Consider the following 26975-nt stretch of genomic DNA (forward strand, 5'->3'; position numbering starts at 1 on the left):
TTACAGCTGCTCTGCAGGAGGTTTTTATGGAAATCAAGACGTCCCAGGATAGCCTTTCGGTACATTACTAGACCTAAAAATTATGGCGGGGTTGGGGTTCTCGACCTCAGATCTTACTACAGAGCGGCCTTACTAACTCGAGTTGTAGATTGGTTCCACAATGGCGTGAGGAAAAGTTGGGTGATATTGGAAAATGTTTTATCCCCAATTGATCTTCGTTCTATACTCTGGGTGAATAGGTCTAGACTGCAAAGTCACCCTACACTACCAGGTATTACTGTAGATCTTTTAAGAGAATGGGACAACCTCCTTAAGACAGATGGTGTGTCCTCCTTAGTGGGTCCTATGACTCCTTTATTTGACAACCCCTCTTTCCCACCGGCCTTACATGCTAAAAAATTTCTCTCCTGTCTGCTCAGGATAATAGGCAGATATACAGTATACTTCAGAATAGTCAAATCCCACCGTTCTCGTCGCTTGACGCCAGGGTGCAGAGGTCTCCCTCAGCATGGATACATTATAACCAATTGGCTTCTTTTCTGTCTTCCTTTTTGGCTCTGGGTCCCACGCAGCGGAGCCTCACGGCTTTTGAAAAGGTTCTATGCTCGCCAAACAGACCGATTCATGTGATATCACTGTTATATGAGATCCTGTAAAAACATAACATTAGCATCGCCCCCACATACACTAGATACTGGGAAGCCGAATTGGGGGAGGATGTCTCTCCGTTAGATTGGGAGAAAGCTTTCACCATGACCCACAAACTGTCTCTCCCTTGTAAGGTCCAAGAGACTAATTATAAAATTATTTCCAGATGGTATTTATGTCCATCTGATATTCATCGCATGTTTCCCTCCCTATCTGATAGATGTTGGCGCTGCCATTCCCACCGAGGTACAATGTTGCACATATGGTGGGACTGTCCCGCTATTCGTAAGATGTGGTCCCAGGTGGGAGATATTTATAACACTGCGTTTGGATCTGATTTGAGGATTACCCCTCAGATCGCCTTATTATCTATCCTTCCTGGGTCTATTAAGGCTAACAAGAGAGATGTATTGCGGCACTTTTTTGCGGCCGCTAGATCGATCATTCCCAGAAAATGGAAACAGACTGTAGCACCCTCTCTGAAAGATTGGTTTACAGAACTAGAACAGATACACCATTTGGAAAGGCTTGTAGCGGAGGATGACAACAAATGGGAACAATACAAGTTGGTTTGGTCCGCATGGGACTGGTTTAAGGAATCCACTCAATTTAAAGGTCTCTGGCAAGGTTCCCAATGAGAGCAGTGGTGCAGATTAAATTGTTTTGCATAAGTGTATGATAGTTAGTTGGAGTACACGGGCGCGAGGCCAGTCGGGTACCCCCCCCCCTCCCCTTCAGGGCTATTTTGTTAGTTCCACCCTTTCCCCTTCCCCCCTTTTGTTATTTTATCTCTACACCAGTGCCTTGTTGAATGGCTCCTCCAGTATGCCGGGGGCGCTATTGCTACTCGACACATCAGATCTCCATGTTTGGGTGGTTTTCCTGAGTCATTCCAGGGAGGTTATATGTTATATGTATTACATTTAGAGTTTCAATTACCCCCTGATATTTTGTATTAGCAGCTGTATTTCTTGACATCAGCACTGCCACATATTTAGAACTATTTGTACAAGTGTAAAATATTATTGTCAATTTTGCTAATGGATGTACATGTTGGACCAGTGGTTTTACTGGCCCTTCTTCTCTCCTTTTGTTTTTGTATTTGTTTTGTCCATTACTTGTACTGTATAAATATATGAAAATTCAATAAAACTGATTAAAACAAAATATACTATATATATATATATATATATATATATATATATATATATATATCAAAAATGGCCTGGACAAAATTATTTTTAATTATCAATTAATTAATTACTAGTTTTAATTATCAACTTAATACTTGGTAGCACACACTTTGGAAAAAATTATCTGATGTTAATCACTTTCTGTAACAATCAGTGAGTTTTCCACATCTCTCTACTAGAATTTTGGACAACTCCTCTTTTGCTAGCTGCTCCAGGTCTCTGAGATTTGAAGTTCTGGGTGTAACACACTGAGCATGGAGAAAAGAAAGAAGAGCAAAGAATTGTCAGAGGATTTGAGAACCAAAATTATAGAAAAGCACGGACAATCCCAAGGCTACAAGTCCATCTCCAGAATCTTTAATGTTCCTGTGTCCACTGTGCGCAACATTGTAAAGAAGTTTACAGCCCATGGCACTGCTGCTAATCCCCCTGGATGTGGACAAAAGAGAAAGATTGATGATATGTTACAATAAAGAATTGTTCGAATGGTGGATCGAGAGACACAATCAACTTCCAAACAAATAAAGCTGACCTAAAGGCACAGGGTACAACAGTGTCAGCTTGAACTATCCGTCGCCATCTAAATGAAAAGGGGCGCTATGGCAGGAGATCCAGGAGGACCTCGCTGCTGACACAGAAACATAAACTAGATTGAAGTTTGCTAAAACTCATCTGTGGAAGCTACAATTCTATTGGAAGAATGTCCTCTGGACAGATGACACAAAAATACAGCTTTTCAGTAACACAAATTATTCGACTGTTTAAGCAAAAAGATGCCTCCAAAGAAAAGAGAACAGTCCGTACAGTCAAACGTGGAGGGGGTTCACTGATGTTTCCAGGTTGCTTTGCTGCTTCAGGCACTGGTAGTCTTGACTGTTTGCATGGTATTTTAAAACCTAAAGACTACCAAAGAATTCTGGGGTGTATTGTAAGGCCTGGTGTCAAAAAGCTGGGTCTCAGCAGGAGGTCATGGGTCCTACAGCAGGACAATGACCCTAAGCATTCTTCAAAAAGCATACAAAAATGGTTTAAAACAAAGCTCTGAAAAGTTCTGAAGTGGCTAGCACTGAGTTCAGATCTTAATCCTATAAAGCACCTGTGGAGAGATCTAAAAAGGCAGCTGGGAGAAGGAACCCTTCAAATCTGAGAGATCTGGAGCAGCTGGCAAAGGAAGAGTAGTCCAAAATTCCAGTAGAGAGATGTAAAAGACTCACTGATTGTTACAGAAAGTGAGTAACATCAGTTTTTTCTTCCAAAGTGCTACCAAGTATTAAGGTGAGGGTGCCAATAATTTTGTCCAGGCCATTTTTGACATTTTGAGCCTGCTCTCGGAGGCCAGGAGAGGATACACTTCCATTAGTGAAGCTGGGTGATCCAGCAAACCGGGAATGGATCTCTTCAAAGTCATTTGGTATTTGCTAGCAAATGTTTTGAATCTTGGGCCAGATCCATTTCAGGTTTGCTGGATAACCCAGCTTCACTGATGAAAGTGTATTCTCTACAGCCTTGAATAGCTTTGATAAATCAGGCCCTTTGTGTGGAATGTTTTTTTTTTGTGTTCCTCCAGTGCCAACAAAATAAATAAACATGACAATACCACAGCATTTGTAACAGCAACAATGTTCAGGGAGAAGTGGTGCATTTTCTGATATAAATGCAAGGGTGGCCATGACTGTATATATATATATTTCTTTTTTCTTTGAAACATGCTCCTTTTTTCTATATTCTTTTAGGCTGGATACATTATTATTTCAATGCTTACAAACTGTTCTTTTTTTGTTTTCAACTGGCAAAGCAGGCTTTTATTTTAACTGATTGCCATTGTCACAATCCAAGTGTATTTGAACATTCTAAGTAGAAATTACTTTTTTTCTTTTTAAACTGGGATAAAATCATCTTTACGCAAATTAAAAAGCAAAAAACTTGTCAGTAGCTAGGACATCATGATTACACAGTACTTTTCAGTAATAGTGTTTAAAATGATATGTACTTATGGTTTTAGAGATGGCGATAGTAGTATGTCTACATTTGCATATACACCCACTTCAATAAGATGTGCTCACACCAGCAACTAGTCACGTTAATCTGCCCATGTTATCATCATGTACTTTTTTGTTTCCTTTTTTAACAATGAAAAATATACATCTCTTGAAATATGAAAGTTTGAACAAATATGAACGTTTAAAACTTTTCTTCAGATGTCTTGTTATATGTAGAATTATGTACTTATATTTAGTGGAAGGGTGTAATTCTTTTCATAGATTCCTACTACCAGTAGGTAGATAGAATGATTACACGTTTCAAAAAGAGAAGATACTCCAGGCTTCTTTCCCCCAGGGTAGTGAAAACTTTATTTTCACATCCAGGTATACGACAGTTATATCTGTTTAAGTCCAGCTGGTTGATTATAGCCAGAAACCCACTACTAGCATTTTGGATACCCCTTTAATAATTATGCATCACTATACCCTTGATCATGCCTTTGCATTTTAAGATGTATTAATGCAATGTGCAGGTTTAAATGAACACAAAAATTTTAGCTGCCACATTCTGTGAAAGCATGATATTAACTAGGGGAATTATGTTAAACTCGATAAAGATTTACAAAGAAGTCACATGTTATAAACCTTTAAATCATCCTGATTTGATAATTCAGAAAAAGAAATGGGTAAATTACTGGGTAAAGCACAGTAGGGGTTATTTTTTTTATTTCAAGTTCAATACTTTGGTGAATTCTCCTAAATAACAGCAATCCATTCACATTTCAGCCAGTAATTGCTGTCCCTGGTGCTGAAACCATGGCTGCAAAATTTATTTTTTTTTCCTAAAAAACTAATCCACAAAAGCACAAACTGACTCACACCACAAAGCATGTGGGCTGGTATCCATCTAGCAAGGGAGCCATGAGTGTGCAGACCCCCGCTATTTGGATTTCAGGCTGCATGAATTGACATGATTTAGCATTGTGCAGAGCTTTAAATGGAAGTTCACCATCCACAGTACTAGTGCCCAAAGTATATATATATATATATATATATATATATATATATATATATATATATATATAAATATACTGATGGGCACTGGGCTATCCAGTACCCCAGTGTTTAAGAGGATGCTAGCACAGGTAGGGACTTATGTACTATCTGTCAGCTCCATGTGTTGCTGCCCATGTTGTCCTTCTGTAAAAACAATTAAAAGGGTAAAGTACAATATTAATGCTTTTAAGGGGATTTTTATAGTTAATTCTTTAACCATTCTGATTTACCTATAGCCCATTGGACCCTTGCAATAACTTAATTTTGCCTTCCCTATTGACTACTTTGATCTTGACAAAATATTGAAATTTCACTAAAATCCCTACAATTTCATAAAAATGTTATGGACGTAAACTCTAAATTTGCTTTCTGTAATAATAAGTAACCAATAAGCATAGTTCCCAGTCATTAGTGGGAGATAATTACATTCTATTTACACAATAGAATGTAGATTAACATCCCCTTTGTTACACTAGGGGGGAAGAAATCATTAAGGGGCTCCGTATGTATCTCAATGATGGTGTGAGCCCTAAGAAGGGCCAAGGTGCAGAGTCTAAGCAACATCCTGGTTTTCTCCAAAGCTTTTAGAGGTGAGGATTTTGCGCTACAGGCTGTTGTGAGGTTTGGGACATTGGGCACACCAGGGTGGGCAGGATAAAGCCCAGTACAAAATCAGCAAACAGAGGATAGTGAAGGAAGGCCAGGGTCGAGGCAGGCAGCAGACAAGCATAGTCAGGAAGGAAGCCAGGGGTCAAGTACCAAGATTTCGGAGAATAGACTCTGGTGACACGAGGGTTACCAAAGATACGGGGGAACGTAGGAGACACAGGAGGCACGGGTAACATGGGGGTTACCGAAGACACATGGGAACACTGGAACAGCATAAGGGAACAAACAAGGAAACAGACTGGGTGACAAGGGGTTATTACAGGAGCTGGACTGGGAAAGCTCTCAATTATTCAACAGGTGTAGAGGAAATGCTCAGCAGAGCTAGGGAACTCAGCACTAATGGAGGCAGGTGGCACATATGCTGAGTGCTGTATCTAACGGGGGCGATACTGATTAACGTGGAAAAGCAGGCGCACCCAGGATTAGAACTGCTTGCAATGTGCACACCCTTAGCACAAAAGAATCAGATTGTGAAATGGCAGATGGTGCAGTTAGCTAGCACTGTCACCCTAGGACAAAACTTGTGTTACTGACAGGACCACCAGGTAAAAATAGGAATGCTTGAAAAAAGAAAACTAATACTGAAATATATATCTGGAATATATATATGTCTGGAATTTTTAGCAGTCAGGAGGAGGAATACAATCAACTGAGCAGTGCATTAAATGTGTAGGTCAACAATGTAAGACGACTGGAGTTCTTTATACCACAGGGGTGTAGTATAGTAAAGACTAAAATATTATTAGATATTAATATTCTCATAGTTCAGATGAAGAAATATGCATTTTAATTGCACACTTGAATACATAGCTGGTTACCAAACATTTTTCATGTGAATCTCAGCCACTATTCTTTCTTTGAGAAGTTGTGGTTTTAAATATGTATCTGACTCAAAGTCTGCTGCTGAGAATGTGTGATGTGCGATGGATTAACATGCACAGGTGTTTTGGCTTATTCAATAAAAAGCTAAGTTATGAAGCTAAATACAAAATGCAGTTACCCAAAGCAATCAGTCATAATTTGCCTAACTAAAACCAGATCAGCACATGAAAAGACTTAAATGTGCTTATTCCTTACATTCTGAACCAATTAGAGAGATTCATTTTTCACAGTCAGATTTTCATACATAAAGACTATAAAGATATATTGTTCAGTACCTTTTAGATGACATTATAGCATATTATGTTACATTTAACTTTAATTTTTCCGCAGAAAATTTTTTCCAGTATATATATATATATATATATATATATATACTAAATTACAGTTCTTTGCTTTAATGTTTAAAATTATAAAGAAACATTTTCAAACACACCAAACAGTGCAATATAACACAAATGCCTAAAAAACTATGTTTATCAAAAAGCCAATCAGAGTCTGGTAACTGGTGCAGACTGATAAGATACATCTTTGCAGGAGTTCAATACCAATATTTTCCCCTGTACACTGGCTTTATGGTATTGACAGGAGAACATAGATTTTTCCAAGTTATTAAAAGATAGCTGGTGTTTCATCTGTATTAAGGTATATAGCTAAACTACTAACTAACAAATTTTTCAACTAAGCTTACTGCACCTAACATTTTTATGTTCTACACCTAAAGTGATGATAATCTGTCATAAAAAAAAGTTAAAATACACTGCTCAAATGCATGTGCTATGTTTTGTCTGCAAGTATAAGTTTTACTTTTAATCAATCCAAGGCCCTCCAAGTCAAGTCAAAATTAAGCTTTAGAGTCAATCAACTCACTACAATAAACTTGGAACTAGAAACTCTGGCAGGGCAGGGTTTAATCTCAATGTGGAGAGAAAACAAAGCCCACAAGGAACAGGGACTGTTTTAAAGACTAACTTAAGCCCATGTGGTGCCTGCTCTTTGGCAGCATTGGTACTACTAAATCGGATTGAATTTTCTTTGCTTTACTAGAATAATTTGAAATTTATATATTTTTTTAAAAATGTGTTTTATAATAAAAAAATTGATCAATATTTGAACCAGAACCATCAGCCATAAAAAACAAGATAAAATGAATAGCCCATTAAAAGATTACATCCAGCTTCTGCAGCAGTATTCACCTTTAATCTGAAGATTGTCCTGCTGTACTTTTTCCTGCCACTAAAATGTTCTAGTCTAATGGTCAGCATGGGTTGACCCACTTTTAAGCTCAGACCATCCTGAACCCACTGCTGGACAGTGATTTCTCTGCTTCTTTCTATTAGTCTACTTATTCATGTCAGCACTGATTGGCTCCCTGTACTGCTCCATCTTTTCACAGTCCTATCCTGCTGTACAGGTACTAGAGGCTGAAATAAGGTGAAATGCAAGTTCTTATTTTGCTTGTAAAAAATACTTGTAATGAATTAATAACTATATAGCATCATTAATGTGAGTATTTATTATTTGCCTATACTTTAGCTTGGAACTTGTTTTTTTTTTTTGTTTTTTTTAGAAGTGCATTCTTCTAATTTGTCTTCATTGAATTTTTTTACCATTAGACTTAAAGGGACAATTTTAGGAGAGAAATGTGCTACTACCAACCTGTTATTTAAAACAACTGTCATCTTCATTTTTGTTTGCTTCCTTACTAAGTAACTGACCCGACAATATACTTGTTTTGCTCGGTGACTCACTAAGTATTGATATATGTACGAAAGATTGTGGGGGCTGGGGAGCAAATATTATTCATCTTTTATGTCCTGTCATCACTGCATCTTAAAGGTTTCATTACAGACATGTACGTCTCCAAAATCAACAGTATAAATATAGCAAAAGAATGTTTCCCTCTAGACTTCTTTTGTAAAATCTAATTAAAATCTAAACACATAAAATTCACAAGTTGGAATAGTTATAAGAACAGATTCTAATCCAGTGTCAATTGCAATAGGATCTGAGGCACTCAGATGACAACACATTATCTGGGGCAAGTTTAAGTGACTCCAGGACACTCATAAAGAGTGATGGGGTGGAAACCTTAGTGGCCACTGGACTACTTTTCTGTGGGGAAAAAAGTCAGTTAATAACCCTGAGGGTTTCCTCGCCAGGTGTCAGAGGAACAGAGGGCGACAGGGTAGGGATAGCCAAAGATCAGGTATTGGGTATGCTGCTAAAGAGAACTGAAATCGAGATGGACTGAGATCAGGGCAGGCAGCAGGAGGTAATCAAGGTCTGGACAGACCAAGATCAGGGCAGGCGAAAAAACAAGGAGTGGGGACAAGGTCAGATATCCATAAAGACAATATCTAGCAGAGTGTAGTTGGGAGTCTCAAGTAACAAAACTGAGGATCCAGCAACCAGAGCCTGGAACTAGAGAGCAGCCAATAGTACGACAGGATTGAATCCAAGAACCAATCTTCTCTTTGGCTGCAGTACATACTCCAAAATCCCCTTCAGCTGTGCACAGCCTCTGTGGAAGGTGGAAACTTCATAACTAAAGGGTGGCTGGTGATGCTGTGGTAACAACTTCATTCTACTGTTTAGACCTGATTTATTGAAGCCCTCCAAGACTAGAGAGGAGAGAATATCATAGGAGAACCCAGGTTACCCAGCAAACCTGGAAAAGATCTGCCCCAGGACTGAAAACATTTGTCAACTAATAGTAATTGACTTTTAAGAAAGGTTTGCTGGGTCACACAGGTTCTCCAATGAAAAGCTATCTCCAGAGCTTTAATAAATCAGACCCATATTATTAAGATTTTAAACATAAACATGTCAACACCTCTCAATGGAAGAATTGGGGTATCTTGTGTACAGTTATCAGGTAAAGCCAGTTTCTAACATATTCCATCTTTGTTCATTTCACTCCAACATTTATAATAAGACATTTAAAAAGATTTTTGTAAAAAACATGAGTTTGACCATTATATCACATTTTTCAGTATGTTTAGGTAAACTGTCCTAATAAAAGTCTAAGACAACGTTCTGTTAACATACAGTTATAGGTAAATCTGCAATTATACCAACTTAAATAGGTTTAGGATGTTTAATATATTTAGGGACTCCGTGAACCTAGAGTACCAAATCTCTTTTAACATATTTTGTGGTCCAACATACACTTTTTTCGGAAAAAAAAGAGATCCAAAAATCTAGACAAGCAAGAAATGTGATCAGAACATTTGGGATTCTATTGTGTTTGTGTGCACAAATTTGAATGTATTTTGTTACTGAAAATACAAGTCAGTCTCTATTTTCTTAGGTTCTCTGGCTTCAGAAAAATGTATTGTTTTAGTGTTTTTATATGCTTTCATGTAACGAGTATGCATTTTAAAATGTGTGCAGCAGTAAAAAAAAAAAGGACTAATGAATGACACTACATAAAAGTATGATTTTAGGAAACAACAAATTTACACAACGGTTACTGTCGCTTACCATCATAAGTGATAATATGGTATTTTAATGCACAATCTCTTTGTATTTCTAATGTTACCATTATTGTGTTCTTCCTCCTGCACCATCATGTTTGTCTATTAGTTCTGCTTACCTCTAACCTAGTTTTTAGTCTTACATCATACTGGTGCTATATTAATGTAAATTCATTGATGCCTTCATACCCTAAGGCATTCCAGAGTGAGAGACGTTGAATTTATATTCACTTTTTACTGAGCAACCTTGAAGTTAGCCAGAAGAGAAATGCTGAATTAAGTCAGATAATCTTTCAAATGTCATTTGTTTTTGTTTCTAGGTATTGAGCAGAAATAACTTACTTTTCCAGGATAGATTCCTTGGATTTTTTTTACATGCAATAAATCAGATGAAGATGATGTTCGGAATAGATGCTGTCTCTTAGGGGTCAGATGATACACTAAATGCATTTCACATCTCATTTCAAACTTGTCTTGGTTCAGAGATTCTAGTGTGAATCTTTTCCGTCTGTGTTATTACATGGAATGGGGCTAGGCTAGATTTCAGTATTCAGTAAATGAATGCAAAGTCTTCTGATACAAATAAGAGAAGGAGCCTCAAGTAGTTTAGTTGTATTTAGAGGTCATTGAAGTATGATTTGGGTCAGCAGCTATGACAGGCTTGTTCGGTTTAAAATAACTTTTAAAAGTAGCTATAAATAATGGAAAACAGTAGTGTCTGAGCAGGAATGACGTAGAGGAACAATTATAAAAAAGAAAATGCCTCAAAGAAGAAAAAAATGCTTTAAAACTAGAATTAAAAAATTTGAACATTTTTTCCTTTTCAATATTTATTCCTATTTTTGTGGAAAGTATAGAGGCAAAATTTTTAAGTGGTCCTTCTTTGTGGCACCTCACTCTTATATTCTACTGAAAGGTTTTCAAACCACAAGAGAACTATGATTTGAATAATTGAGATTAGCAATATTTTTTAACTGTTTGTTACTGTTTTGTAGTTCCCCCATTTCCCACATCTAGCATTCTGGGATTTCTAACTTCCCTGTATCCCTCAACTAGCCTGCAGAGATTTAGTGCTTCTAATAATCCACCTTAAATTGCTTACAGGTACGTTGTGTTAACCTATATCCTGCTTACCTGACATCCTGAAAATTCTAGCTTCTCCATAGCCTCCACTTGAAATTTTCAGATTCCCACAGGACCAGGGAATCTTCTTCTGTGTCACCCACCTTGCAATCCCCTGTAGAAGCAGCTCTGCCTATGTTTCCTATCCACTGGTCACTTCCTGCTCTGAACCATGTGACTTTCTGAGACTTGCCCCCTTAACCCAGAAGACTAGAGTATTCTGCAGATACGCTCCATCTACTGGCGAAGGAGTGAACACCGCCTGAACTGCTTCTGCTCCAGCACTCTGGAGGTGGGTTAGATCACCTGCTGGTCACATGACTTCCTCTATATAAGTGATTGGCAACAGGAAATTGCCTGGACAAGGAGTTCTCCTAGGCTTTGCCTTTAGGGTTCTGTCTGCATTCCGTGACCAGGCCTGCCAGTTAGCAGTTTACCAGCCCCTGTGTGCATGGAGGGCGCTACCTGGGCACCGCCTCCTTAGGTCTATCACCCCTTGCAGGGTGCACTGGTGAAGCCGGAGGCTGGTGCCTTAGACTCAACACCCCGTACTTCTCGCTGGTAACATGGAGGATCCACCATCCCCCCAGCATGCATGGCATTCCCAGTATCTCTCACTTAGCATATTGCAATTCCTCTTCTCTTAGCATGTTGGGACTTGCAGTTCCTCCCCTTGAACATGGCATTCTGGGTCATTTAGCTTCTGTATCTCCAACTAACTTCAAAGACTGGTGATATATTCAGCTGGATTACTGGAACATGTACTTCATTCCTAAACTATTGGTCATCCCTGCACAGCTGAGACCCCAGATTTCTCCTCTCCACCTATCCATTCAGAGAATGTGGCAGGTGTCACCCAGTATGCCTGGTACCTTTGTTTACATGTACCAGGTGTTCATCCACATCAGTTATCAGGTAGAGGACTTAACCCCCAGCTATCTCCCTCCATTCACCCCAAGTTGCCTTTATCACCTTGCTGTACACTATCCTCACCACCCTTTCAGGAGCCAGGACTTTAAACCTACCATCTGGAGTGTATCAGTGTACAATGTTGTACTCTTTAGTACAGCTGTGACAAATGAAAGTTATAACATGAATCTCTGAGGAACTCTGGTTGGGCAACCCTCGTTTAAGCATTCTAATTTAAAAATACACATAGAAATGGTTTTTAGAAGCAAAAAAGTATTTTGCCTTTATTTTCTTTTAACTCTGTTACCACAATATCTCTAAATCAGTTAGCCGACATACCTCCATTACAGCCTGTAATTAGTTGAGAAATTGATGAAAAGGGGGGTAAGGGAAGAGACCCTGTAGGTGGCAAAAGTAGGTAAATATTTCCAGTGCTGACTTTAAAACTATGATACATATTATGTTTAATATTAATTTCATGTTTGAGGTTTCTGAAATTGTTGTTTGCATACATTTACATAACATGAGAACACTGATTTACAACATTTAATACAAGAATGAATATTTTTTCACATTTAGAGAATTTATTGGCTGCTGGATAGCAGGTTTTGTCTACTGGTGTATTAGAAAAATTGATTTGTTTCATGTTGCTTTCTATCCATCACTGAGTTTTGGGAGTAATAATCACTGAGCTGTAGAATAATTTTGTTCCTTGTGAAAACTTTTACAAGTAACTCCCAGTGGAGTTAAGTAGGATCTCACAATTATCACTTTAAAAAGAAAAGTTCTGTTGAATGTATTCATATGGGAACAAAATCTCTTTTTTTTTTCATGATGTTGGCCACAGTCATGTATTGACCACAGTCATATGATTTGTAAAATAAAAATGATTTAGCAAACTGTGCAAATGCGTTACATAACAGAAAATGGGATAACATTTTTAAAATACATATATATTTTTATGGCTCAGGCTTTATTTGTATGTTTTTAATTTGGAAAACTTATATATCTCACTATAGATATCAGTGAAATACTATTTGCATCAGTTTTTTCTTATTGCAAGTTACAGCCTAATGTTGCTACATGAAGACATGCAGTGATATATAATCATTAGAACAGGCATGTCAAACTCAGGTCCAAGGATGGACTGCAAAGGCCATCACACCTTTATCTGTTAGACGCAGTTTGAGAGATATAAAATAGCAAATTATTAATTACAAATATTTACTAATTGCACTAACCAGCTACATTTTCCATTTCTGGTTGGATAAAGAGATGATTTATCTTTTGGCTGACTATAACTGGGAGACTCAAGGCCGACAAAGGTGCTGTAGCCTGAATGTGCCCTGAAGCCTGCTAAAGGTCTTATATGCATGCAAGTGGTGGTCCGCTTTAGGTGTACATAGCGTTACTATATTGGATGCAGGTAAACGTTTCTATCCTTTTTTATGCTACTTACCTAGAGGAATTTTTATGAAACAAAACTGACGGTTCACTTTAAAAATAATTCTAGGCATTTTATTTCACAGGCTGTTCTCAAAATGAAAAATAAATTGCTTGAAGAAATACAATTATTCGTTTTTTCACCCAAATTGAACTGTGCATACAAATGAGATTTCCTCTTCCACATGGCAATGGGGATGTGCATCTATTTTCTGTAGGGCATGTACAAATGAGGTATAATTTGTAGCAGCTGTGACTGTTTACCTTCTATACCATAACAGCATGGTTTAAAGAATTTAGAAGCAGACAGGGAATCAGTAAAGGGGTCTGAATATTGTCAGTGCTCATGTAAAGAAATCGCAGGTGCAAGAATAATGACACCAGTAAAGATTTACCTCTTGGGAATTCGTATGGCAAGTGATTTTGCACGGTCTATTTAAATCATTAGCTTTATTATGACCTAAATCAATAGAAGTACATTTCAGTGGAGGAGATGGCTGCTTTTTATAAACTGTCAATTAAGGATGGTTTAAATTAGAAGCACAGCTATATTCAGGATGCTCACAAGGCAAGTAATATCCATGAGTTTTACTTTTAAAGTGTAACCTTTTTGAGGGTGTACAGGGGGTGATTATTAATGTAATAAGTCATTATTTTAAGCACCTACAATACAGGTTCAAGTAAAACCAACTGTTTTATTACTCCTTAAATTGTGCCTGTACCCTGCTGATTCACAACAAAAATAAAGCCATGTGCAATATAAGTATAGCTTTCATATCCTGGTTCTTTGGATGAACATAATCTATAATTGCAGAATATTAGCTCCTATAAAACAAAAATATACCTGAACCTGTTTGCCGACTTTACAGTGTTTTAAACAAGCTCACATTCATCTCTATATCTATAAGCACCAGAGAAAAAAATGTTTTTAAAGTTTTTTGAAATCCTAACTATTTTCCTGTGATAACACATTCTTGTAGGCTGCCAGCCCTTTAAAGTACACATACAGCACATGTTTCTAAGCTGTTGGAAGCCCACTGGAACTGAACTCAAGATTGTTGGGTTTTTTAGAATCTTCTATCTCCTTCACATTAACAGGAGCTACAGAAGTCAGGGTGAATTGTTTTAAAGCTTTACTATGCTTGTTAAGAATATGTAAATTATTAATGTCCAGGGCGTCAAAGGTGCACTTTAAAGTTAATAGAGATTCCTCTCCCCATAGTCACTCCATTTTTGGATGTTCTAACTGGCCTACAGCCTAATCTCCTACCTTAGTATATATATATATATATATATATATATATACAATCTAGTTTTAAAAGTTTTGATAAAATGAATAGTCTATTAATAATAATAAGCAAAATAAATGCAGTTAAGAAACAGTATAGTTTGAGACATTTCTTGGCAAATAATCTCATATTTTAATAAACTTTTAAACAACACTACCACTGTCCACATAATAAATAGACCTTTACTTTTAGTCTCAATTATAACTAATTTATCTTATATTCATAGGATAATATTGTTATACATCATTTAACCCTTGTTTGTAATTGCACAGTTCACAGATCCAGACTTTGTTCTACTTTTACACACATTGTTAATTGACAAGAGATCTGACCTAAATAATTTTCATAGATGTAGCCATCAGGTTAGGCAATGATATCCTTAGGTTCTCTGGATGCTCCTAAATTAAACTAGTGTGCTGTAGGCTGGGGTGAACTTTTAAAATATGATTTAATTTAATATTACTAAATAAGCTAAATTTAGCCTAGGACTAAATTCTTCCCAAGGTGACCTTTTTTGGGGAGAAAATATTATTCTACTTATTCCCTGCCTGCAGAGAGTTTCCTAATACAAGTTAAAGGTCTTAAAATCTTTAAATTTAGGTTACTTGACCTAAACTGTGATCTTATCATTTTAAATAGCAAGGCTGTAATAACACCTGAAAATGATTAAAAGAGCAACTGGATCATGATGTGAAGTGGCTGAATTAGAGCACAGTCACATAAATATTAGTAAATTATTTAATGTTTATGCATCATATATGTGAAGAGAACAAGAAACATTTATAAAGATATTGAATGCAACAAGGTAATAGACTCGTATATTGTATGACAAGAATATGTACTTACTCTGAATATGGGAATTACTATTCTGTCTCTTTCGGGGGTTAGTTACTTTATGGTAACTGAAGCTATGTTTTGCACATTAAAGTAAAATGAAGTTCATGTGACAACATGATGGTAGTGAATTGGAATGCTTTTTTTCTATGTTAGGTTTAAATACAGTACTGATCAGAAGCCAGCACAAAGCCACACTACTATTTATAGATTTTCTATAGTGGATTCTTTTCTGGAAAATAAGTAATGTCGTCTGGAGGTAGGGTAGTTCTTTATGTAGTTCTAATCTTAGGTATGATAATGATTATTAGGTTAGAGAACTTTAATATGTTTCCATTATATGCCGCTTTTAGTAAGATGTTTGTTGTATCATATTTCCTAATGTCTCCTGAGGCAAAGTCCTTCTCAAGGTCTCCTTCTCTCTAAGGTCTCTAGGGCTATGAGCAGTTGTGCCTAAATTGAGATGCTTCAACTTCTTATGTTGCTTTCTCCGTAATATAAAATAAGAAAAATAAAAATCAAAAGAGGAGAGAGAAACAAAATGGTATGAATAGACATGGAAACTTAAGCTGAAATTTTTCACACAATCCACCTTAAAAGCTTGTTCAGAAAATGATTATGCAAAAAAACTGTAAATTTAAGATGGCGTTCACATGTTGGAAATTGTTTTCTTTGTTCTTTTAATGTAGTATTGTTTTGTTGTCCTTACATTATGCATTTAAAGCATACTTCATAATTACTGTAAGAGTCTATTCAATAGGCAGTCATTATGCTTTCCACTAATAAATGTGTACCTTTGTATCAATGGTTCCCTATGTTCTGTCCATTGTCAGAATACCCTTTACATCCTCTGGTGCTGCTGTAGTAGTTGGAAGAGGCAGCTACTTTCTCTAGTATTAGATTAAGTTTTTGTCAGGCGGGTCCTTAGTAAAAAAATGTCCATGCGGAATAAGATCTCCCCCTCTTCCATATTTACTCTTCCTGCATTGGGTGCCTGTAATTTTAACTATTTTAATATAGCCTAGGCAGATGACAGAACAATTATTACTTCTAAAATGTCTTTTATGCTGTAAACCATTAGCAGTATACTGATTGCCTATTACAATTGTTATAATATGTGGTCAGTGTTGTGTTCCCATGATGTCTATTATTCATGTTTACTAATTGATGACTAAAATAATTTGTTGGCTTGCTTGCACAAAATGTTTTCTTCTTGTTTGGGGTGTTCTGTGTATGTTCTATATTCACCAACTATTTTAAAAGAGCATATTTGTTATATACTAATTCCCTGTATTGATTGTGCACCTGTCATTGTTACCTGTAATGAAAAGATGATGAAAATTCAAAAAGGTATAACCTTGATTACCGTTGCAACATCTCTCAAACCATGTGTGTATTAAACTGATATAAATCAGCCATTATCCCTTTGGTGATTACATTGGGAAATTTGTTAGAATTCTGCTAAATATGGTATTACAGGGCATTGACTTAGAATGCACTCCATTGCACTGCACTGTACTTTGCACATCATGCAAGTCTCATTCATAAAAGTCAAGCAATGCAAGGCTTTTTGTTTTGACGCTGAACTGTCATCCAGTTCTCTTTTGTTCTTTCAAACCAAAATTGGTGCCACAAGTAGTGTCTTTGTTAAAGCTGAACTCCAGCCTTGCGGCCATGCCACTGCTTTTTTTATTGTACCCTATAGTGCAGGGGTTGGCAACCCGTACTATCAAAAGAGCCATTTTGCCCCTCTTTCACTAAAGAAAAATAGTCTGGAGCAGCAAAACATAACAGAGCTTATAAACTTTTAAAAGTTTTAATCTTTTTTTCATTTTACCTGTTACAATAGAATACAACAAACAGAAGTGCAGTGTGCATATGTAGGTCTACTACATAAATTAAACACTGAACTTTACCCCTAGTATCATGATTTATTTTTGGAATTTGTGCAGTATTTATTGTATTTCACTGGATTTATATACTTATGATTAAAGTAATCAGCTCTGTCTTGTAAATACTTTTATATTTTAAAGTCCAGCAATCATAATTCGTTTTACCAAAATTAATAGGTAATTTATTTGGTAATTGATAAATAGAATAATAAGTAATTCAATTTATATAATATTATTAAGTTACGCAAATTATTATATAGCCTACATAAATATGTATATCAAATGTTTACACACAATTATGTATATCAAATATTACATTGTAGGATTAAATCTTAAGAAGCTTACATTTCAATTCTGCTGCCCATTCGTGAGGTTATGTATCTCCAGCCTTAGAATCAGCGTTTCTATGCCGAGTAGGATGATGGAGCTGCTTTTTCTTATATGTATCGAGTCCCAAGTCCCACGTGGTGCAATATTGCACCTTAATGTTTGTTTCAGGGTAAAAACCCGGAAGCACATGGGACACAGGACTCCTATCAGCAGAAGCGACTCCCCTGAGCTAAAACTCCAAAAAATGTTATTGTTAAGCCATTATCAGAACATAAAGAACTATGCCCCTCAAAAAGTAATGCCAATGTGTAACAGGGTAGATTTTTTTGATGGGCGGAGTTTTTTATGTTCTGACGATGGCCTAATGATGAAATTTTAGGGGGTGTTAGCCACAGGTGTCCCCCACTTGCACCTCTAATTTTGTTGACCTGTACCCCCCTGTTCCAGAGAATCTGGGGTTCAGGTGCTAGAAGCTTTCAGCAAAGTGTAACGGTAGATTTTTTGGATGGGCAGAGTTGTTTATGTTCTGACAATGGCCTAATGATAAAATTTTAGGGGGTGTTAGTCATAGGTGTCCCCCACCTGCACCTACATTTTTGGTTTTGTACATCTCCCCATTCCAGAGAAATTTGGGTTCAAAGTAGGGAAGGGAACAGGGTAGTGTAGTATGATATTTCTGGTTTTGTGACGTGTAGGTATAAATTTGGGTTTCGCACCTCCTTGCTATGTAAGTCACTCCGGGGGTCCATGATTTGTATGTTTAATTTCGGGCTTTTAGACACACTTTTAAAGCAGCAACCCTAATGTTCAATTTTCACTAGTTTTTATAAATATGACCCCCATATTTTGAAAGTTGTTAAAGGTGGGGAGATGAAATTTGGGCTACTGCTAGCTATGAGGGTACCTCATATGTATACATACTATTACGGGATTTTATTTACTGCTCCAACACCTGCTTGGTATTCAGTATTAAGCCCTTAACTATTTGTTACTTTTATCACCAAGCTGAAATATGGGTTATACCAAAGCTATATCAGAGAAGCAAAGTAAATTACCATACACAGTTAGACATAGCTTTCATAATACATGATTTCTTATGGGTTACTTATGACTTAACACCGAGTAAAAACAAAAGAAAAGTCAGTATACACAATTTTACTTTAGTATACTGATTTACCATTTGCTTACAATGTTTTGCATGATATGTGTGCACATTCTCTGAAGATGTGTTCATTTAACAAATGATTAACTCAGCAGTACTAGTAAAGATTACCAAGTGGAACATGTTAAACATATTCTTCTTTCTTTTTTTTTTTTTTTTGGTAAAACCATAGTGTGCATTACAGTCTCATATCATATGCAAGTCTTCAAATAATGTAACTGTTTACACCTTCTCTAGATGCAAATTCAGCGGTGTTCGTTACAGATTGTCCACTACCCACCTTCATCACAACAAGTCACTTTACATGTGTATGAGTGATGGCATCATTTTTAGATAAGGTTCTCCTAGTCTTCATATTTTGATTTTTTTCTTCCAGGAGGAAATACAAGAAAACTTCTCAAAGGTAGGAAATGTAAAGGATATCGGGACATGCTTTTATTACCTTTGGTATATTCTATGAATTAACATAAAAATACTAACACAGAATAAATATGGTTCTTTACATCTAGTATGTTTTTAATGTATGCATTTCCTAGTGGAAAATATTATGTTATTGCAGCACAAGGCATGCAATGATGCACTGAGTTGCTATTTATTCTTAACACTATTTATCAGCAATCTGCTCCACATCAAACAGCAAACTTACTGGCTTGAGTCACAACACACTGCACTAGAAAATGTACTACATTTCAAATGAATGAGCTGCCAAATTCAACGCATGAAAGTGTCAATAGCAACATACATGCTTTTTTGAAAATAATACAACTATATCGGTAACAAAGCCCTGGATTGGAAGTTCTATGTTTCTCCAAGGTATAAACCTTGGAGTTTTGAAAGAATTGTTTAGTCAGAATATCTCATTGACCAACCATGAAAATAAATACATAAATGCACCATTTAATAGAGGTTTAAGTGTTATTTCTTCTTAAATTGCTATTTTAGAGATACAACAAGCAAAGCCAGAGAAATTTTTGTCTGTGTCATCCAAATTCCTTCAACTTATAATATATATTAGGATTCCCTTTTCATTTTAAATAAAATCCCAATTGTTTTGACGAGAGCCATTTTTTTCACCCCCCTAATTAACATTACATTCCTTTTCCAATTAATGCCAAAAAAAGGTAATATGGTATTTTAAAAAAAGGATAAATAAAAAACACACAATAATTTGGTATTTTAAAAGGAACAAAACTAGTAACAGCTATCAATCAAGCATGTGTAAAGACCTTAGACCTAAAATAAGTATAAGGACCATCACCTTTCCTAAATGCCTTTTAGATTTACCTTTACTAAGATCATAAGTGGCCCTTCTTTTTGCAATTTGCCCTTCTTTGCTAATTACATTATTATCAAATAAAATGTTCATTAGAGTGATCACAGGCTACCATATCTGCCTCATAAAACCACATTAAAGTTATATAATATTATGTAACCAACCTAATAAACTGATACATTGAATACATAGTCAAACAACAAAACAAATACTTTCTGTTCAAAGCAGCCATGTTGTGTGTGACACTGTAAATGTTGCAATCCTCTCCTTTTTCTCCACCCCAGTTCCCTCTAACTAACCAAACTCCCTATCTATCCATGCTCCCAATTCAGACTCTCGGTATGGAAGCCATAATCTTCCCTTATGTGATTGGCCGACAATAATGTAATTGTTTAGAGCTTAATAAGCTAAATAAACTGTGAATGTTGGTAGAGTTTTAGGTTCTTCCACTGGAGCTGCAACTGACTCTGAGTAAGAATGCTGCTTTCTATAATGCCGTCTTCATCACAGCCTTTCTCTGTGGAAATGCTGATGGTGCAGATTAATGATGCACCAATGAAACCACCCAGCAGGGAGGTGAAAAACACCCCTTCAGTACCCTGAACACTAGATCGCAAGAGCAAGTGGCTACACTCGCAAGTGGCTACAATCGCAAGTGGCTACACTCGCAGTAAATGACTCGGGGTGGGGATGGATGGTGTTTTTAAGGGTACTTAAGGATACAAAAAAGCACTTTCATAAATAAAGTCACTTGCAGATTGTTAAAGAAAAGGGTGATGAAAAATTAGCCTAAAGTGCTTTTGTCAGTTTAGGTCCATTTTCATTAAAACACAAATTGACACATTTGTAGTGTTTTGTCTCTCTGAGCAGAATTTTATTTGCTGCACTCAAAAATTTAGGAGGAGGACAACAGGAAGACTTAAATCTGCAAATTCTATGGTTTATCTAAACTCAGAAGTTCTTTAAATTTTTACTGACCAATATTTTACTGTGCCCTCATATGAGAACTATACTGTTACCGTGTAATTTTGGAATGGTTTTGACGAAACTAACAATTTTTGAATCAATATCATGTCAATGGTGGAATAGCTTTTGCAGTTACAAGAGTATCTTACAACTGTAATTATTGTGATGTGAGCAGGCAGGGAGAATATTTTCAAGTGAGGGACACTTTGTAGCTTAAATGTGGAATCGTAAACGCGATGTTAAACGTGTGTAAAACAGACCTGCATGTAGATATTTAATGGGTTCATAGCAAAGTGGCAGATTAGGGTTGCTAGGGGTTCTTTAAACTTTGGTTCATTGACTTCCCATGTAATTGTGACTTCATAGTTTTGTTGCCGACACTCCCTGCCGTAAGGTGTATTTTTCCATTGGCCTCCTTTAGATTTACCAGGGGTTCCTCAAGACCTGAAAAATATTTCAAGGGTTTCACAGGGGTAAAAAGGTTGAGGAAGACTGCTCATTTACCAAAGAAACAAAGGCTATTCACTTAACCTATTAAATGTTTACTGGGTAAAGTAAAAGTTACAGCAAGCAACATGAGGTATGCTCCTGATAATGAACAGTCTCTCTATTCTGTTAGTAAATTAGCACATTTGGCTACCTGCTATGTATGGGAATGGCTATACATGCTTTATTTAGTTGCATTCTCTTCATCTCAGGGCAGAAATGTCAGCCTACATTAGGACTGCATAATTGTTCTAGAGCAGGGTTTCTTGACCTTTTTAACATGGGGGAACAACTTGATATACATTCACTTGATATTCAGGTCTTCAGGGAACCCCTGCTATAATTACTATGTACACAGCTCATCTTATATTGGCATAGTGGGAATTGGGAAGAATGTCTCTTACATTGCTGGCCATTGAGAAGGCTGCCACTCTTACAGATAGCCAAAAAGATCATTGGGGTCAGTTGTAACTAACATTGGAGTCACAAATTTCTTAAAGAACCCCTAGCAACCTCTGTAGGAACCCTAGTTGGGAAACACTGCTCTAGAGGCTGACTTGTGTCCTTCCTAAGCTCACTGTTGAAAACTGCCACTCACAGCTAGAAACATAGAACTCTCAATAAAAGATGACCTGTGCTGAGAGAATATGCAAGTGGCAATTCCATGGTTTTATTCACCTGGTCCTACACTCATACACAAAATATTGCTTGTCTTTTAATTGGAATTTTGTAGTCTAGCTCATAAAAGTTTGCTGCCATCAAAGCGTTGTACACTGATATACAAAAACAATGACATTTTATTAATGTTTTATATATATATATATATATATATATATATATATATCTACACAACCTTAATTAATACTGTGACAGTGTTACTAGAGATTAAATAATTGTTTCTATTGCAATCTAATAAACAAAAATGGGGTTAATCTTACACTGTAATCTTTTCCAAACACGGATTATATAAAAGCAATGCTCATTTTTTTATCACAGTAATGGTTTTGTTTGTATCATTTGACTGCATATGCACTAGGCATAATTATGGTTTGTCATTTTGTTTTCTCGTTACATTATAAATCACGAAGTATAATCTAAAAGGAGTCATGGTAATGAATTGAAGATGTCATTTGTGTGTAATGATAAAGTAAAAAAGGGCTAAGTTATGCCTTTCAATTATGAAATGCAACAGCTTCTAATTATTTTCAATTGACTGTCATTTCTATTTCCATTTCAACCTTAGTGCAGTTTTTTTTACAGGAGCTTTAACATTTTAAAAAGGACTGAACATTTTCCACCTAAATCAAAATGTTACCATTAGTTAATGTTTTTACATTACTTTAACTTATATTTTCTTAAAATACAGTAATTTATATCATTACACAAATGTAATTATTATTTTCCTGTGCTTTGATGGTCATGATTTTTCCTTAATGTATGTTCCAAAGACATTGGTTGCAATAAGCCCATGTTTTACCTGTTTCTATAGAGGAACCTAATTGTAGCCCACATATTTTGCTTATGACAGTTGTAGTTTTGAGCTGTACTTCCAGGAAAACAGCAAAAAATATACTTTAATAATATACAGTATGTAAATATTTTGCAATTTGGATTATGCCGTCTTGGAATCGAGCCAGACCCACCAGTTAACACACTTTTCTCTATTATAGTTAGGTATTATAGGCTTGCCTATCATTGTAGAAGGATGAAGAATAGCACAATGGTAAGAGTATCACTCTTCTCCTGTAAAGTTCAAACTGTTAACTGATGGCATTGTGGAAAGCAAAGAGTCCTAAATGGAATTTAAAATCCTCTCCCAACTTCCAATGTGAGCACTCCTATTAATGGGATTACTAGAGGATATGACTATGAGGATATTATTAGAACTGATGAAGTAACTAGGAAAGCTGTAAAACATTGTCAACATTCAAAAGCACAAGTCTAGTGAAAATTTGAATGTGTTCAACTACTTCTAGAAATTTCAAAACTGTTTTGGATATTTATGCTAGGTTTATGTAAAATAAAATTAGTAATTTAGATAAATGGGTTTCAAAAGCACCTATAGCTAATGTATATTGAGAAGGAGAGGCCTGGATGGTTAATATAGTACATCAACCCAGACATAAGGCTGGATGAAAGACTAAGCAGTGTTCAGGAACAAATAAAAGCATGGAAAGGAAAGCAGAGGAGAGAAATGAAAAGGAGAGGAGTCATTGTACAAAGGCTACAAAATAAATTAATGCTGAAGTTCACCATAAATATGTTTTGCTATATCTGCCTGAAATTCTACTAAATAATATTTTATACAGGACAAAGATTAAAGTGAACCTAGGAATTAAAGTCCAAAAGTAAACATCTCATGTGTGGTCCCACGACATGTCTAAAAGTGCATACATGAATACATTTGGAATCTAAATAAATAAAATAACCGGATTAACATACAATTTAGCAAATTAAAATGCTAAATACGTTCCAGCTACATCTTCGTAAATTCATGTCTTCATCCCCATAATCTGTCCATACTTCCCCAACAGTATCACAGAAACAATATTTCATAAGTATCTTTATCCCTAACATCCTCATGTTTTCTTGATTGCACGTTTAAAATTTAAAAAGAGGCAATTTAGCAGAGATGCAAGATGGTTCTTTAAAATACCTTTCTAATGATTTTGTCATATTTATTAAATCAGTTAAAAAGTCAAATGTTTCCTAACAACTGAAAGTTGCTACCGTTGCTACCGTTTAAACAATCTGAATTCTAAGTACAGCAAAACTCTCTATTAAAAAATCATAAGTAACCTTACACAATTAAAATATTTAAACACTAAAAATTCAGATTCACACCATGGTTTCCTTTAAGGCAGCAGCACAGTGTACCAAAAACTGGAAATTTAACTTTATGTGAGGTTCTCAAAAATAAAATCAATATATTAAATGTATTTGAGTCTAAAATTCAATTTTAAGTATGTGTGCTGGTGCTTTACATCTGCACTATTTTGGCTTAAACTAAATTCAATTTTTTTAACTAAAAAACTGATTTGATCTGTCATTGCAATGTTATTGCATGGGTAACCTTCAATATCCTTTTAAAAACAAATTTAAAAATAAAATCTATTTACAGCTAGTAGCAATTCACCAGATGGAAGAACTGTGCCATCTCTTATGCAAAGTTAGGGGAATTTAATTTAAATGTACTTTTTTTCATATCAGGGAATTTCCATTTAAAATAAAAATCGATTAACACAGCAAAATTTGCAGATATTTAAAAATAGTCCATTTACTTATTGTAAAACTTTGAAGCACTTAAATTTCAAAGAAACCTCACAACCTGTAAGCTCTAGTTCAGTGATACAAATTATGATCTAATTTATTATATTTTGTGACATGTTAATAATAAAGTAGGTAAATGTTTTGTTCAGTACTGTCATGAAATTCCCTGTTATAAAAAAGTACCAAAAAGAAGTACCATTAAAACCAAAAGAATACTAGAAAGAGCGCTGTAACATTTTGTACTTAATATTGACTATGCTCATGCCAGGCACTTTCATATGCAGTTCTTAATTATTGTCTCTGCAGCCTTTAGTAGTTCAAAATAAAAAATAATTGGAATGTATCCCTACATGTTCTTCAGATGATTAGCTAAATTTTTTGAAATAGCTTTGCAGATAAGTACAGATAGTCCCTGGGTGAAGGACATACGGACGCCTCCTAGATACAAACCGGGCTTCCCTGCTCGCTGTGTGCAGAATGGAGGCTTAGAGGGGGGCGGTTTTCATGACCTGCAGAAGAAATCCTTTGCTAAACACAGCTGAGGTTGTGGGTGATCTTAGGGGGGTGAGCTTTTTCTGCAGCCTCTTGTAACTCTTTATTGACCAAGAAAAACTCTGCAGTTGTTTCTTTTTGCATATTAAAGCACAGCTTGCTCCAGAAGGTAATAAATGTCCAGGCTCCAAAAATATTTTTTTTTTTTTTGCTTTGATTGTGAATAACTCACAGTGAGGATTTTTTTTACAGTAATTGACACCACGCTGCCTTATATTATGTTGAGACAAACATCTGTCCTAAATGCATTTATTCACATAATGTACCTCTTCCAACTTACATACAAATTCAACTTCAACTCTCAAAAACAAACCTACAGTCCCTATCTCTTATGTAACCCGGGGACTACCTGTATTTTGATGAATGTTCAATAACACCCATCACTGGGATTAAAAATTAGGAATGAGTGAGTTTTTAAAACTCAATCTTGGGGTGAATTTGGCGGTTTTTGCTTACCGAAATTGTAAGCGAGAATGGTTGGTTTATATTCGCTAATCAAGTTCAAATTTAAAAAAGAAATTAAAAAAAAAATTTCGGTCTGTGCTGATCAATGAATGCAGCTCTGGCTGTATTCATTGATCAGCTCAGTGTGCGATCCCCGGCACTAGAGGTTAAATGGGGACAAGTTTCCCCCTTCAAAACCTCTAGTGCTCTCTGATTGGCTGAGGAAAGCTTTTTAACTTCTAACCATTTAACCTCTAATGCCACAGCTGCATTCAATGAGAACAGTGTGCGATCCCTGGCACTAGAGGTTAACCTCTAGTGCCCCGGGCATCGCAAACAGGAGGATTCCCAGGGAATCATGTGAATCCCTTGTGAATCCTCCTGTTATAATTTTTTCGATCTTCCAATGGCATGTGAAATCGGTTCGCCAAAATTTCGCAGAGCCAAACGGAAATTTTCGCAAGACTGCCAGAGGCATTCTTGCTTATCCCTAATAAATATTGTGCATTACAGTTTCTTGGGTTCACCAAGTACCGGTACTGAGATAATGAACATAAGTGACATTTTAGAAACAAAGCAATCTCAGACAGTCAGAATGGCAGGCATTGGTCCTATCTCCCTTCTCCCATATGTCTCCAAACTTCTTGAACGCCTTGTCTACAAAAGACTCACCCATTACCTGAGCACCAACTCTCTCCTTGACCCCCTCCAGTCTGGTTTTAGAGCTGTCCACTCCACTGAAACAGCCCTTACTAAAGTGGCCAATTACCTCATCAGAGCTAAGTCTCAAGGCAATTTTTCCCTCCTCCTTCTCCTTGATCTTTCCTCTGCCTCTGCCTTTAATACAAAACATGCGCTCCATTGGTATCAGTGACACTGCCCTCTCTTGGTTTGCTTCCTATCTGTCTGACTGCTCCTTTCAAGTTTCTTTCAATGTTAACTCCTCCTCACCCACTCTTCTCCCTGTTGGTGTTCCCCAAGGGTCAGTCCTTGGACCGGTTCTCTTTTCTCTGTACACCTCCTCTCTCTTTTGTCTCATATCCTCCTTTGGCTTACAGTACTATCTGTATGCTGATGACACTCAAATCTATCTGTCC

General features: G+C 36.3%; 1 protein-coding gene across 5 annotated transcripts in view; it reads left to right on the forward strand.

Moving 5' to 3' along the window:
- PDE1C (phosphodiesterase 1C) overlaps window positions 1-26975 on the forward strand; it is a 435454-nt gene that overhangs the window by 222676 nt on the left and 185803 nt on the right. The window contains exon 2 of one of the 5 annotated variants that reach the window (XM_072412148.1): window positions 19264-19290. The exons of the other annotated variants lie outside the window; for them this stretch is intronic. Within the exon in view, the coding sequence (XP_072268249.1) occupies window positions 19264-19290 (27 nt within the window). The remainder of the gene's footprint in view (window positions 1-19263; window positions 19291-26975) is intronic. 5 annotated transcript variants of the gene reach the window in all.

Source organism: Pyxicephalus adspersus, chromosome 5, assembly GCF_032062135.1.
Source record: "Pyxicephalus adspersus chromosome 5, UCB_Pads_2.0, whole genome shotgun sequence".
Lineage (NCBI taxonomy): Eukaryota > Metazoa > Chordata > Amphibia > Anura > Pyxicephalidae > Pyxicephalus > Pyxicephalus adspersus.